This window comes from Schistocerca nitens, chromosome 6 (assembly GCF_023898315.1).
Source record: "Schistocerca nitens isolate TAMUIC-IGC-003100 chromosome 6, iqSchNite1.1, whole genome shotgun sequence".
Taxonomy (NCBI): Eukaryota; Metazoa; Arthropoda; class Insecta; order Orthoptera; family Acrididae; genus Schistocerca; species Schistocerca nitens.
Window position 1 is genome coordinate 198,082,002 of NC_064619.1, and position 16,127 is coordinate 198,098,128.

A 16,127-nucleotide genomic window follows, 5' to 3' on the forward strand; every position below is an offset into this window, starting at 1 on the left:
ACACACTTTTGGTGTTTATTCTTTAGAGAAAGAAGAGATTTTTTTTCAATGTGTATGTCCTAACAACCTTTAAGAACTCATATATATGAGAAAATTGATATGTACTTATGAAATTGTTACCAAATAGACAAAAGTGTCTTATAGGCAAACTATATAAATTTTGTGTGTGAGAAAATCTGTAAATGGTTTATATGGTTTATACATCCTTAGACAGTTCTAACACACACACACACACATGTGTGTGTGTGTGCTCACATAAATGCAACTCACACTCACATGACTGCAGTCTCTGGCAACTGATGCCACACTGCAAGCAGCAGCACCAGTGCATGATAGGAGTGGTGACTGGGTGCGGGAAGGAGGCAGCTGGAGCAGAGAGGGTGAGCAATAGTAAGGTAGGAGTGGTGGACAGTGAAGTGCTGCTGGGGAGTGCACATGGACAGGGTGGGGAGAGGACAGGGCAGCTGTGTGCAGTTGGGAGGTTAGATGGCAGGCAGGGGAGAGGTGGGGAAGGGGGATGTGTTTTGGAAAAGGAGAGAAGTTAAAATACTGGGTGTGATGATGGAATGAGGACTTTGTAGTGCTGTAATGGGAACAGGGAAGGGGCTGGATGGGTGAGGACAAAGACTAACGAAGGTTGAGGCTAGGAGGGTTATGGGAACATAGGATATATTGCAGGGAAAGTTCCCACCTGTGCCATTTGGAAAAGCTGGTGAAGTTGGAAAGGATCCAAATGGTATAGGCTGTGAAGCAATCATTGAAATGAAGGATGTCATGTTTGGCAGCGTGCTCAGCAACAGGGTGGTCCACTTGTTTCTTGGCCACAGTCTGTCAGTGGCCATTCATGCTGACAGACAGCTTGTTGGTTGTCATGCCCACATAAAATGCAGCACAGTGGTTGCAGCTTAGCTTGTAAATCACATGCCAGGTTCACAGGTAGCCGTGCCTTTGATGGGATAGATTATGTTTGTGACCAGATTGGAGTAGGTGGTTGTGGGAGAATGTATGGTACAGGTCTTGCATCTAAGTCTATTACACAGGTATGAGTCATGAAGTAAGGAGTTGGGAGCGGGGTTGTGTAGGGATGGATGAGTACATTGTGTAGGCCAGACCATGAGACTTTGGGAGATGGTGGGAGACTGGAAAGATAAAACACGGGAAATTTGTTTTTGTACAAGGTTGGGAGGATAATTACGGTCTGTGAAGGCTTCAGTGAGACCATAAGTACATTTCAAAAGGGACCACTTGTCACTGCAGATGTGATGATGACGGGTGACTAGGCTGTATGGAAGGGACTTCTTGGTAGGAACAGGTGGCAGCTGTTGAAAAGGAGGTATTGCTGGTGGTTAGTGGGTTTGATATGGACAGAGGTACTGATGTAGCCATTTGTGAGGTGAGGTGACACAAATGGGGGGAGAAGTTGTTTAGGTTCTGGATGAAAGAGGATAGGGTGTCTCCACCCTTGATCCAGATTTCAAAGATGTCATCATTGAATCTGAACCAGGTGAGGGGTTTAGGATTATGAGTGTTTAGGAAGCATTCCTCTACGTGGTTGGCATAGTATGGTGCCATGTACATGCCCATAGCTATATCCCTGATTTGTTTGTCAGTAATGCCTTCTAAGGAACAATAATTGTGGGTGAGGATATAACTGGTCATGGCCAAGAAATAAGTGAACTACCCTGTTGTTGAGCACGCTGCCAAACATGACAGCCTTCATCTCAATGAATGCTTTACAGCTTGTGCCATATGGATCCTTCCCGCCAACACCAGCTTTTCTGAATTGCGCAGGTGGGAACTTTCCCTACAACCTTCATTAGTCATTATCCTCACCCATCCAGCCCCTTCCCTGTTCCATTCCAGCACTACACAGCTCTCATTCCACCATCGCACCCAGTCTTTTTACTTCTCTCCTTTTCTGCTACCCCAATCACCCTCTCCAACCCTCCCCTACCTGTTGTCTAACTTCCCGACAGCACACAGCTGCCCTACCGACCCCCCATCTGGTCCCTGCACTCACCCCAGCAGCACTTCACTGTCTGTCACCCCTACCCTACTATCCCTCCCCTTCTCCACCCCAGCCACCTCCTTACCCTCACCCAGTCACCACTAACAGCATCCACTGGTGCAGCTGCTCGCAGTGTGGCTTCAGTTGCCAGAGACTGCAGTCGTGAGTGTGCGAGTTGCATTTGCATGAGAGAGAGAGAGAGTACTAAACATAATTACTTCTGAGAAAGCACAAAATTGAAAAGGCTAAAAAACCTTTATGTAAGTGATTCAATATGCAATTGATTTTGGTATCACTTGATGGTGTCCTCACACACCTGTCAGAGATAACAATTATTGACATCATTGCAGAACTACTGGTATTGTCTGTACAATTTTAATAAAGATCAGTCCCAATCTCAGTAGCTTATTTAGTTTTGATTCCAGTAAGTGGTTTCAGTCGATAGAAAATCTTCAGACCAGAGGCTCCAAATGACATGAGGAGCCACTTCACAGAGGTTTTACATAATACCTGTTGGTACCTGTTGCATTTGCTCCATATTGCCTACTGGTACCTGTCGCACTGTTCAGGTGCAACATACACATAAAAGATGGTTGTAATTGGCAAGCTTTGGGAGCCAGTGGCTCCTTCTTCAGGCAGAAGGGTTGAAGGGGAAGGAGGAGGGGTGAAGGAAAAGGTCTGGAGAAGTATAGGAAAAGGGATAGATTTCAGGAAAGTCATCCACAACTGCAGGTCAGGAGAGACTTACCGTACGGGATGAGAAAAAAAGTCTCCCCTGACCTGTGGTTCGGGGTGACTTTCCTGAAATCTACCCCTTTCCCTAGACCTCTCCAGTCCTTTTCCTTCACCACTTTGCCTTCCTTCAATCCTTCTGCCTGAAGAAGGAGCCACTGGCTTCAAAAGCTTGCCAATTACACTCGTCTTTTATGTGTGTTTTCTGCTGCCACTTGGTAAGTTGATTTTTTATCTATCCAATTAAATAATGTTGTCAATAATTGATTGTTTTCGCTGTAATATTATGAAAAAGATAGATTTCTACTCACTGTAGCTATGACATGCTGAGTTCCAGATAGACACAATGAAAAGATTGTTACACATTGAGTTTTTGCACAAAGCCACCTTCCGAAATGAAAACACACTCGATCACACAAGTTAGTATACCTCACACACACACACATGATGCCTATCTCTGGCCAGAATGCAACTGTGTTGCATCAAAGGGAAGGAGTGATCTGGCATGGGGTAGGGAAGGGGGAAAGAGCAGGGTATGGATGGCAGGAGAGAAGTAAGCACTACCTGGAGGAGAGTGCAGGAACTAGATGATGGTAGGATAAGACTGCCAGCCATAGCATTGGGTGGCTGTGAGGGAGGAAGGGGAGTGGGGATAGGGAACAGAAAAGGAGAGAGGCAGAGAAGGGTAAAAGGCCAGTGGATGCATTGGCATAGAGTGGTACGCAATGAGGGTGAGGGGATAGGACAGGTGGGGTAGAAACTGTTGGGTAGTGGGTATGGGGAGATTACCACAGTTTGAGACTGGGATAATTTAAGAAGTGGAGAAGATGTTGTAAGAATAATTCCCATCTGTATAATTTAGGAAAGCCGGTGGTGGAGAAGAGCATCCTGATGGCTCAGGTTGCAAAGCAGATATTGAAATAAAACATGTTATATTCAGCTGGGTTGGGATTGGGACTAGCATAGGGATTCACAAGGATGTTTTGGAGGTTGAGTGAGCGATGGAACACCACTTTATGGGTGGTAGGAAGGATATTGGGTAGGATGTTCCTCATTCCAGGACATGATGATAGATAATTGAAGGCCTGGTTAAGAATGTGATTCACTTGATCCAATCCTGGATGATACTAGCTGATAAATGGAGCCCTGCTTTGTAGCTGTTTCTTGAGGGTGGTGGGAGGCTGGGTGTGTGTGTGGGTACATGTTACAGAAAATCATAAGGTCTGGAGGATATTTGTGAATGGAGCTATCAGAGACGAGGGAGTCAATGTCCATGCAGGTAGCATACCGGATTGAGGTGGACCAGGTAAAATGGCTGAGAGAGAAGGTGTTGAGGTTATGAAGGTATAAGGATAGGGTGTCTTTGTCCTGAGCCCAGATCATGAAGATACTATCAATGAACCTGAACTATATCGTGGGGTTGGGGTTTTGGAAGGCTAGGAAGGTTCCCTCTAGATGGCCCGTAAACAAGTTCCTATAGGAGGGTGCCATGCGGGTGCCTATGGCTGTGCCATGTATTTGTTTGCTTACCTTCCCTTCAAAGGAGAGGCTGTTGGATGTTAGGATAAAGTTAGTAAGTTGTATGAGGAATGAGGTATTGGGTTTAGAGTCTGAAGGCTGTTGGGGAAAGATACTATTCAATAGCGGCTAGACCATAGGTGTGATGGATGTTGGTGTATAGGAAAGTGGTGTCAACAGTGATGAGTAGGGATCCAAGGGATAAAGGGGTGGGGATGGCAGCTAGTCAGTGAAGGAAGTGGTAACTTTGATGTGGGAGGCTAGATCCTGGTTAAGGGGTTGAAGGTGTTGGTCAGTGAGGGTCAAAATTCTTTCAGTCAGAGCACAACAAACAGCTACAATAGTGCGTACAGGATTTCTGGGTTTTTGGATTTTGGGGAGCTTGAAGATGGTGGGTGTGCAGAGTGTCACAGGTCACAGGGGTGAGGGGAGAAATGGATTCAAGGGAGAGGTTCTGGGAAGGATGTAAGGCTCTAAGCAGGGGTTGGAGATTATGTTGGGCTTCTGTTATCAGATCATTCTGGCACAGATTATATGTGGAGGAGTCAGACAATTGGCAGAGGCCTTCCACCAGACAGTCACCCTACTTTATAATGACAGTGTTGGAACTGTGTTTGCAGATAGGACAGTTAGTCAGGATATGTTTTGAGCCTTTGTGGCTGTCCTTTCTTCTACTGAAGGGTTAGTGTTCCTAGGAAAGGACCTGAGAAAGGATGGTGATGCAAAGTAGAAGATAAGGCATTCATGGAAGGTGACCAATGAGTGGTTAAAAGGGAGATGGAGTGAGGTGGGAGGTATGAATGCAGGTGGATAATGTTGTGAACTGGGAGAGGCAGGGTTCAATGTTAAGATTATGTTAGCTTTGGTTGCAAAGAAGTGTTTCCATTGCAGGGATTGAGAGAAGAAGTGTAGGTCTTTGAAAAGTCCAATATTCTTAAATTTGGGTGTAGTGCTGAAGAAAAATGGTTCAAATGGCTCTGAGCACTATGGGACTCAACTGCTGTGGTCATTAGTCCCCTAGAACTTAGAACTACTTAAACCTAACTAACCTAAGGACATCACACACATCCATGCCCGAGGCAGGATTCGAACCTGCGACCGTAGCAGTCGCACGGTTCCGGACTGTGAGTGCTGAAGACCTATGAATTGAATTGAAACTTCTGTGGGGCTCAGATTTTTGTTGGAAAGGTTGCCAACAGTGTTCTGGGATTGGTTTGGCACTGGGTTTAGTGGAGTGTTGATAGGGAGTGTTAGAGGATGTGGTAAGTTGAAAAAGTCAGCTAGGCAGGATGTGGTTGCTATGAATGGTTGATGTGGAGGAACACTTGTGGGTAGGATAGGTGCTGTATAGTGGTGCCTCAAGGCATCAGGTGAATGTCAGCAAGCTACATACTGCAACTTATGGAGGTGGTGTCTGGAATGCTCTTCTAGGTGCTGGAGGCCAAGGGATTCAATTTCAGAGGTATGATGTATGTAAAAGGGATTGCACAGTAGCAATAGGGGACAGAGGTAGTTCTGGATTGCCTGTGCCATGGAAATATGTTTTGCAGTACCATGTTTGTGAGGAATAGGGACTTGTGAAATCTGGAAAGACGAAGGTAATTGTGAATGGTGGGGTGGGATCTAGAAAAAATATTTTTTATGGTTATGCTGTTGGAGGGATGCCGTGGTTTAGGCAACCTTTAAGGCATAGTATGTGGGACTGAGTTTTAACCAGGAAAAGTGGTACTTTCCTGAACTGGTGCAGAAAGATGGAGCAGAGTCCATTGTGGCCCGGAAGGCTTTGGGGAAGTTGGAAATGTAGAAAATGGGCAGATGAAGGCATTATGTGGTTGTGGGGGTAACTGGATAACAGAAAAAGATGCATAAAGTACGTACATATATGTAAATATATGCACAAATACTTAAAAATATGCACAGATATATACAAACTGCAGAAATACATACAAATACAGAAAAATACATTTAAAAATGTGGGAAAATAGGTTGAAACTGACAATGTATAAGAGTATGCATGTGTTTGGATAAGGGAAGAGAGAGGAGGATTGATTAGGTCAATGCTCACAAGTTTGTGTGGCACAGGTAGGTGTGTGAAATAATGGGTGAAAATATGTAATGATGTGGAAAGGAATGTGATCAATAGGAATAATTATAATTACTGGCAGGAATAATTTGCGGCATGAAATACTGCACCAATAATCCATCTGGTCACGTGTCTGTGTGTTGTGTGTGAATGAGGCCAGTGATACTGTGTGGCTTAGATATCAGAGTGTATGCAGTTTGGAAAGCGATGATAAAACATAGGAAATAAGACAGAGAATAGACACTGAGTAAAGTACTGCTTTAGAGAATAGTTACAGAGGGAAACGTCATAGGGTTGTGGGATGGAAGAAAAACTTTTATGCAAAATCAAACAATAGAAAGTGCAGGTTGGAATATCAACAGTGTTATGAAAAGGATAGATTGCTATGTGCTACAAAGGTGATGTGTTGAGTTGCACACACACAGAATGAAGGACTATTACACAATGAGCTTTCAGTCAAAGCCTTTGACTGAAAAGGAAAAAAACAAACACACGCTTACACAGTCACACAAGCAAGTACATCTCACACATTCATGATGATTATCACCAGCCACTCCAGCCAGAATGAAATTGTGTTGTGTCATATGGAAGCAGCAGTCTGGAAAGGGCTGGGAATAGGGAGGAATAGTAGGATTCAGGTGGAGGGAGAAAAGTCAGTCCTGCCTGGTGGAGTGTGCATGGGACATGGCAGGACATGGCTGCCAGGTGGAATGCCTGGAGGCTATTGGGGAAGGAGATTGGGTAAAGGGCAGGGAGGGGAAAGTGGAAAAGGAGAGCAGCAAAGGTGAAAAATAGTGGTGGGCATGATGGTAGAAAGTGGTGCAAAATGAGCGTAATGGAACACGAAGGGAGGAGATGATTAGAGATGATAGGACTATCATTATGAATCACAGTGACTACCTGGCAGAAGGCATCTGCCAATTGGCTGTCTCCTTCGCCTATAAACTCTGCCAGAGTGATCCTGTCCAAGAAGTCCAACATAACACTCAGTCCCTTCTCAAAGCCTTAGGCCCTTTCCAGAAACTCTGCCCTGAATCCATTTACCTCTTCATTCCCCCTGCACACCCACTTTCTAGATCCTCCACAGAATCCACAAACCCAACAATTCTTGACGTCCTATTGTAGCTGGTTATTGTGCTCCAACTGAAAGAATTTTGGCCCCCTGTGACCAACACCTCCATCCCATTATCCAGAATCTAGCCTCCCATGTAAAAGATAGTCCTTCCTTCACTGACTATTTACCATCCCCCCCCTTTACATCCTGAATCCCTATTCATCACTGTTGACACCGCTTTCCTATACACCAACATCCCTCACACCTATGGTCTTCCTACTGTTGAATAGCACCTCACCTTTCCCAACAGCCTTCAGACTCCAAACCTAATACCTCATTCCTCATACAACTTACTAACTTTGTCGTAACAACCAGCAACCTCTACTTTGAAGGAAAGTTTGCAAACAAAAACAAGGCACCACCATAGGTATCGCTGTGGCACCCTCCTATACGAACCTGTTCATGGGCCACTAGAGGAAACCTTTCTGGCCTCCAAAAACTCCAACCCCATGATCTGGCTCAGGTTTATTGATAATATGTTTATGATCTGGACTTGGGGCCAAGACATGCTATCCTTATACCTTCCACCTCCCTCTGGTATGCCACCTTCCTGGATATTGACCTCCTCCTCTCTGATGGCTCCATCCACAACTTTGTCCATATTAAAACCACTAACTCGCAACAGTATCTGCATTTTGACACCAAAAAATCCCCCCCCCCCTCCCCCAATGCTTGCTTTCAATGGCTGCTTCACAGTTTGGGCTATCTGTAACCTCCTCTCCACCAGCTTTCCTGCATAGGACAGATCACTCTTTCCTGTACCACACATTTTCTGCTCTGTAAATTCTACCAGCCTCCGCTTACAGTAATATACTGTCCCCACACCCTCCACCTGACAGATTCCCCTTCCTCTGTCCTATCATCTAGTCCTAATTCAATCCTCTAATCCTCATTGTGCACCACTCTCTGCCAATGCACCCACCCATCTTTTCCCTTTTTTTGCTTCTTTTTTCCATTCCCCATTTCCTCTTGCCCCTTCCCCTACTGCTTCCTGCCATTGTGCCTGGCAGCTTAGTCATGCCACCATCTAGTCCCTGTATGCTATGCCATGCTGTGCTGGTTTGTCTCTCCCCCCTTTTGCCCCGCCCCCATACCCTGCTATTCCTACCCATTCCCCACTCACTCCAGATTGCTCCTTTTGCTTTATGTGATAAAGTTGCATTCTGGCTGGAGCAGCTGGAGATAATTGTCATATGTATGTGAGGTGTGCTTGCTAGTGTAAGTGTGCATGTGTTCTCCTTTCTGAAGAAAGCTTTGGCCAAAAGCTCAATGTGTAACAGTCTTTTCATTGTGCCTGTCTGCATTTCAATGTGATATTTTATGGTCATAAGTAAGCTATCCATTTCTTAATATTGTTGGTATTCCAACCTGGACTTTCCACTGTTTCATCATAACCTGTGATAGACCCTCTGCACAATAAACTTTCACAAACGTGTATCATACTATCATGGATTCAACCTCCAGAAACATATATCAGTATGTCAGAAGGTCTTCTGCACTGAATCAGGCAGGATAAATATGATCATATTGTGCAAAATTTTATAGATTTGATGTTGTGAAGGTGATTGAATCTAGTGAGACAACCTATACAACAATCATGCAACTGTGAATCATTACTTTTACCTTGAAATAATTTAATAAAATTGTTTTGAGTGTAGAGCAAGAACTGATTGCAACCACCATCAGAACATTATCAGTGCAGACTCTTTTCCACATTTATAGATAACTGACAAAATGTTATTGGATCAGTACATTAAATTGTATATGAAGATACACTGTTGCCAGATTGAGATCCACAGGAAGAATCCAAATAAAATGTAATTCATTCATACAAGAAGTGGCTTAATGCAACCCTCCATCAACTGACTCTTGAATATTGCTCAGCATTGTGGGATTCTCACTGGGTAGGACTGATAAAGAATATCCAAAGATAAGTGATGTCTTTCTTCACATGTTCATTGGGAAAGTGTAAGAGCATCATGAAGATGTCCATCAAACTCCCCTGGCAGACATTACAAGAAAGGCACCATGGTTAGAGTACATTCCAATAATAGTTAGACAACATACTACTTCCTCTCAAGTACATCATGTCAAATAACTGTGGCAGCAGAATCAGAGATATTCACTTTCAAATGGAGGCTTACCAATAGTAGTTCTTCCAGGTCACCATTCACTGTTGAAAGAGGGAAGGAAATAAATTAAATGATAATAATAAAAGAAGACCTTCTGCCAACCCCCAAAGGGCAGTTCACAGCCACGCGGGGTAGCTGAGCGGTCTGAGGCATCTTGTCATGGTCCGTGCGGCTCCCCCCATTGGATGTTTGAGTCCTCCCTCAAGCGTGGGTGTGTGTGTTGTCCATAGCTTAAGTTAGATTAAGTTGTGTGTAAGCTTAGGGACTGATGATCTAAGCAGTTTGGTCCCATAATATCTTACCACAAATTCCCAACTTCTCGCAGTTCACAGGGTATTGATATGGATGTGGAAGATGGCCATCTTACTATGAAGTGTTTACATGGTTGCCTTAACTTTGTGTGGCTCCACACTGAATCTAGATATATTGCTCATGAAATATGAACCCTAGCACAGAACTGTGAGAAAATTCTGAGTAAAAAATTATTAATTCACTCACATAACAAGTGAAAATGCATTTTAAGGCCAAAAAACAGTTGACAATAAGTTTTGACCAATGATACTACCGTTATGATATCTCACTGTGTTCTACTTAATTTTCTTCTGTTTTGGAAATCTTCAAGGAAACCACCTTCTTGTGTGCCTTATAATGTGTCAAATCCAATTATACAATACAGCAAACATCATCATAATGGGAGCTATGATATGTAGATGGTGAGGACCTATTCAGTTTTAATCCTTTTGAGCAGAAAATGGAATTATGTCAAAACATAAACCACCACAAAAAATTATTAAATGATAATAGCTAAATTATAGTGAGCATTGGTCAGCTTGCTAGTTTTAAAAGGATCTCATATTTGTAGAGGCCAAGGTGAATCACTCTGAATTTGAGGGTCATAGATCAGTGTAAATAAGGCATGCCTAGTAATGAACTGTGGTGTTCAGATCAACCCTTGAATTAATAATCATTTTAAATCATTTAAATAATTGTTAATCACTTCCTTTGCTTCTAGACATTCTCTTGTAAACTCAGATACTGAACAATACTGTACAATGTCATGCCAGAAATACTATATTGCATAAGACTGTCTTTCCTTGTAGTGTTTACTTTGAAGTATATGTTTCAGCATTGGCAGATTCCCCTTGGACGACGGTTCCGTGCACTGAAGTTGTGGTTTGTTCTACGCCTGTACGGAATTCGTGGGATTCAGGACATAATCCGAAAACATGTGCAGCTGGCCAAATATTTTGAAACACTTGTCAGAGCAGATCCTCGCTTTGAGATTCCCTGCGACCAAAGTATGGGTGTTGTGTGTTTCCGTTTGAAGGTTTGTTTTTGTTATTGAACAAAAAATGAAATTAATGATACTTAAGTTAAGTGTTGAAATTAATAATTTTCATGTGTAGTTTAGTTTTTGAGCTGATTGTAAAACTGAGTTGAGCCTGAATGTTTGTAAAGGATCAGGAAAATGAGGTGGGATTAATCATGCACATTAAGAATTTTTCTATTCGTGGAGGTACATGACAAACTGAAATACATCAAATGCAACCATATTGGCTAGCCTTAGCAAAGCCTGAATAAATGTTACCACACACATCTGGAGGAATGTTGTGGTGAGCCAAAAACTGCTGAGCAATTTGGCACACCTACATTTACTTATTATGCTTACATATGCATGCAGTGTATTATATATATTTTTAAACTATTGAGGAAGTATTTGCTATGCACTGCATAGACGAGGCATTGAGGAGCATACAGGCACATTTTAAAGTAGGCTGAAGAATATTATTCAGCTTAACAGATGAAGTCCTTCATTAGATGGAGAAATACATACACATGTTTTCATACAAGCACAATTCACACAATAATAGCAACTGTCAACTCCAGGTGCTGTGGTCTCACTGTGATGAGTAGCAATCTTGACTGGATTAGATTGTGGACATTACATTGCATAACAAAATTAAAGGACCACCTTTTTGTAACCCTGTCTTTCTCTCCCATTGTGACGCAGAAGTTTGAAATTTAGGTCAAAGGTGCTTACAACCTTCTTCTGTAATGATACAAAAGTGTGATGCTCGTTAAGTCCCATAGTGCTCAGAGCCATTTGAACCATTTGTGATGCTCTGTGTTGTCACCCTCAGGTTTGGTGACACTTCAAACAGTAAGGCATCGACATTTGTAAAAAAGAAAAACAAAAAGAGCCAGAGCTCATATGACCATGTGAGATGTAAGTTGGGTTAACAACATTACATTGACAACAGATTTCATCATGATTCTGCCCAGTGCCACTGTGGATGTGTCACACCATGAAAAGGTCATCACACCTCCCCTTACCCACATTACCACCTCTGAGGAAAACATTTTGGAAACATCACTGGGCAGAATAGAGACAAAAAAAGTCTCAGGGTATATCATAAATGGTATGAATGAAACCATCCTTTCCCTTAGAGTATTCATTTTCACACATTCTTCAGGCAAAAATGACAAGTTTGCAGTGTGATGTGCAGTAGGATCATGTTCTTGACAACCTCTGACACTGCTGACACCTACTGGATGATTCAGCCCCTCTCTAAGGACATCACTGGTCTAAAATGCCATTAATCATGACCACACCCCTTTGGAATGTAGCATGGCTGCAATTTTTGCTCTGATGTACAAGGTGGGATGTGACCCAAAGCAGAAAAGTGTGTTTAAGCTTTGTCATCCTTCCTTTTTTCTGCCCTCATGTACCATGTACATGAGAGGGGGGATGCTGCTACATTGATACATGCTTGAATAAGATAGCAAAAAGTCCCTCTAAGACCCTCCAGTTTGACAATACCCTCAGTGCCACCTATTCACCTTTGTTGGGCACTTTAAAAAGTCTCTGTACAGGGACAACCAAGCCTTACTCACCAGTAAGATAATCAACCCTCTTGACACTAACACCTGCTGACCCCATGCAAAATCTGAGTTTCACCCCGAAGGGTTACCTATTCCACTGGTAGGTAGGGATCAGTGGATGGGTGTCTCTGTATGGAGACTCTTTTAAAGTGCCAAACAATGGTGCACAGATGGCACCAAGGTTGTTGCTGAACTGTGGAGTCTTAGAGGGACCCTTTGCCATTTTATTCATGTGTCTGTGTCAATGGTACATTCTGCATGCACATGCTGCAGGTGCAAAAAAGGGGGGCATGAAAAAGCATAAAAACAATCTTCTGCTTTGGATCACATTCGTATTTCATTGAATGGTTTTCAACACTTCCTTGTGGTTTGCACCATGTGTACCAGACCAAAAATTGTGGTCATGCTGTACTCCAAAGCAGGGAGATCACATTCAACATGGTTGCAGCCCTTTGATTTCCTTAGTTAGCTAGTTAGTTACATCTTCCGTTGATCAATGTCCAACTTACAGTAACTGTTATGATGTGGAATGTGTCCACAAAGCTTCAGACCAGTGCAGTTATGGGAACCAAAAAATATGCTACAGGCAGAGTTAGAGAAGGTTGAAACATCTAAGGAGTATCAGCATGTTGAAGGTTGTCAAGGACATTGTCCTGTTGCATTTGGCAATACAGACTGTAATTTTCAGTTGCAAAATGTGTGAAAATGAATGCCCCAAGTGAAGGGGTGGTTTCTTTCATGCCCTTTATTACATGCCCTGCAGCCTTTTCATGTCGATTCGAAGCAGCAATGTGTCCAAAACATTCCTCTCATCTGTCCATAAGAAAGCTGCACAATTTCAATGCTGGGCATCACTATTCTGACCTCCATCCTGGAGGCTTCAAGAGATGGGGTGAGATGTGGGTAGGGGGACTGGTGACAATGTATGAGTGCTGGTCTCTTTTTTAAAAAAAAAACATGCCACTGTGCTGTTTGAAGGATTGCCAAGTCCAAGGGTGATTTTGCAGGGTGCCACACTTTTGCACTATTACAGAGGAAGCTTGTAAGCATCTTTGAGCCAAATCTCAAACTTCTGTATTGAAACTGGAGAAAAGGATGGGGTTTCAAAAAACTGGCCCTTTAATTTTGTTGCACACTGTAGAAGAGACATGGAGTAGACTGTGGGAGGTATAGAAGGGCAGGAGATGATGCTGTAATGCTGCCTTTGGGAGTGTGCAGACATGTGCCAGGGAGAAGTTGGTGGCCTGCTAGGTGCAGCATTTGGAGAAGCTGAGGAAGGGAAATGACTATGCAGTCAAGCATGTGGGACAGAAAGCATGTGTGAGGCTGGAATGGCGTCAGGGATCAGAATAGAGGCATGTGAGAGACACAGAGTAGCAAAGGTTGAGACCAGTGCAGTTATAGGAACAAAAAGTATGCTGCAGGTGAGTTCCCACCTGCACAGTTCAGGAAAAGCAGGTTTTGGTGGAAAGAATCCAGGTGGTATGGATTTTGCATTGATCTTCATTCATTAATCCCTGTTCCTACCTGCCCCTTCCATACTTCCATTGCAGCCTAACAAACGCCTCCTGTCCCCCAGCTCATCTATAAAGTCCTTCACTTTCTCTGCTTGTCTTCTCTCCTTTCCTTCCCCCCTCCCCCCCCTCCCCCCAGTGCCCCTCTCTAGCAAATATGCTGCTCCTAGGAATGTATCATTCTGTCTCTGTACACTCCCACAATATCTTCTCCTACCCTTCCATTTCTCTCTTCTCTCCCTGTCCACCTAATATTTCAATATTTCTTCTGCATGGCAACTACCCACCCCAGTGGAGATCACTGCTAACCACAATGGGGCCACAATGCTCATTTATATGTGCATGAGCTGTGCTAGTCGGCAAGTACTCTACCAACTGAGCTACCTAAGCATGACTCACAACCTGTCTTCACAGCTTTACTTCCACCAGGGAGTTCCATATCAGCACACACTTTGCTGCAGAGTGAGTATCTCATTCTGGAAAGATCCCCAGGCTGTGGCTAAGCCATGTCTCCACAATACTTCTGTGAAGTTCGGAAGGTAGAAGATGAGGTACTGGTGGAAATAAAGCTGTAAGGATGGGTCGTGATTCATATTTGGGTACCTCACTTGGTAGAGCACTTGCCATGAATGGCAAAGGTCCTGAGTTTGAGTATCAGTCTGGCACACAGTTTTGATCTGCCAGGTAGTTACATTCACAATGTGCTGCAATACCTGAAAGTTTCTGTTAGGTGAATAACATAGCAACTTACATCCAGATTCAAACAATTCCATGTAAATATCTACAAAATTATGCTACAGTTTTATGAGTCTGAAGGACTTAATACAGCATAATGTTGTGTGTGAAGAGTACTGGTCATGCTGCTTTGTCCCAGAGATCAAGCAAAGACATAATGACAGGTGACATTCAAGAAAATCCATACAGCTCTTTTGCTCTAGAAAAGTAATACTTGTGTTTCTTTGAGAGCAGCAAGCTGTTAAACAGCAAATCATATTTTTATCAAAATAACAAGATTAAAATGTTTGATTTCATGAATGTGGATGCACTGTTGCAGAAAACTAATAGAAGGCAACACATTAACCAATTAATAATAAAAATATTTTGGTTCTTTGCTCTGAATGTCTACTACATCTGGCATTTTTACTCAATGGAGCACCAACTGATTATCAAAGACTTGGATTCTTGCTGGTGGAACCAGGTGGCAGGAAGTTACAGAATGATGTTAAAGCAAAAGAGGTGGTTTACACATGGTAACTCAGTCTGACTTCTTTTTTTCTGTCTGTGGAATCAAAACATTAATAAAATGTTGTTAAACTTGCATTGATCTCAATAAAGTCTGTGTTGAAAAGTGATAACATGTTTTCTTCTGTAATAAAAAGTTGTTAAGGTTATTTAATGACTTTGTGTATAGACATCGTACAAAGCAGTTATATACAGCTAACCATTTTCTTGTAAAATTAGTTTGTTTTGTTTCAAAATTATATTATTTAATGAAAATTTGTTTCTACAGGGTCCTGATGAGCTGACCAGAGACTTAGTTGCACAGCTTACAGCACGAAGGAACATTTACTTGATTGCAGCAACTGTCAATGAACAGATTGCAGCACGGTTTGTTGTATGTAGTACTATGACAGAAGAGAAGGACATTGTAAAATCATGGCAGGAAATTTTGTATGTTGCAAATAAGATACTGGACTCCAATGCTGATGATATGAGTGTTAAAATTGTAGAAAAGGTTTAAAATATATTTGAAACATATGTGGGTCATGTATTTTACAACAGACTGTATACTATGAAATATGTATAACATTTTTAGCTTTAATGCAACTGTGTGTTTCACATACTGCACCATCACAAAAAATAAAATAAAATAAAATAAAAAATAACAAAAACATAAAAGGCCTCATACAGCAAGTATTGTAAGATGTCGCATACTGTTAATATATAAATCATTGACAAGAAGAATTTTTTACACAAAATGTTTTCTTGGTTAAACACTGTTACAATCTCTCTCTCTCTCTCTCTCTCTCTCTCTCTCTCTCTCTCTCTCTTGTTACACTTTTGGAATGGGCTATGCTGATTTGGTATGACCCTATCAAGCATCTTCAACAAACTCCCATTACACATACAATAAGAAACTGAG

General features: G+C 42.5%; 1 protein-coding gene across 1 annotated transcript in view; it reads left to right on the forward strand.

The window, feature by feature from the left end:
- Positions 1-15,751, forward strand: part of LOC126263192 (aromatic-L-amino-acid decarboxylase-like) — a 188,437-nt gene extending 172,686 nt beyond the window's left edge. The window contains exons 11-12 of the mRNA XM_049960253.1: positions 10,714-10,914; positions 15,495-15,751. Coding sequence (XP_049816210.1) covers positions 10,714-10,914; positions 15,495-15,725 — 432 coding nt within the window. The 3' untranslated portion in view covers positions 15,726-15,751. The remainder of the gene's footprint in view (positions 1-10,713; positions 10,915-15,494) is intronic.
- The last annotated feature ends 376 nt before the right edge of the window (positions 15,752-16,127 follow it).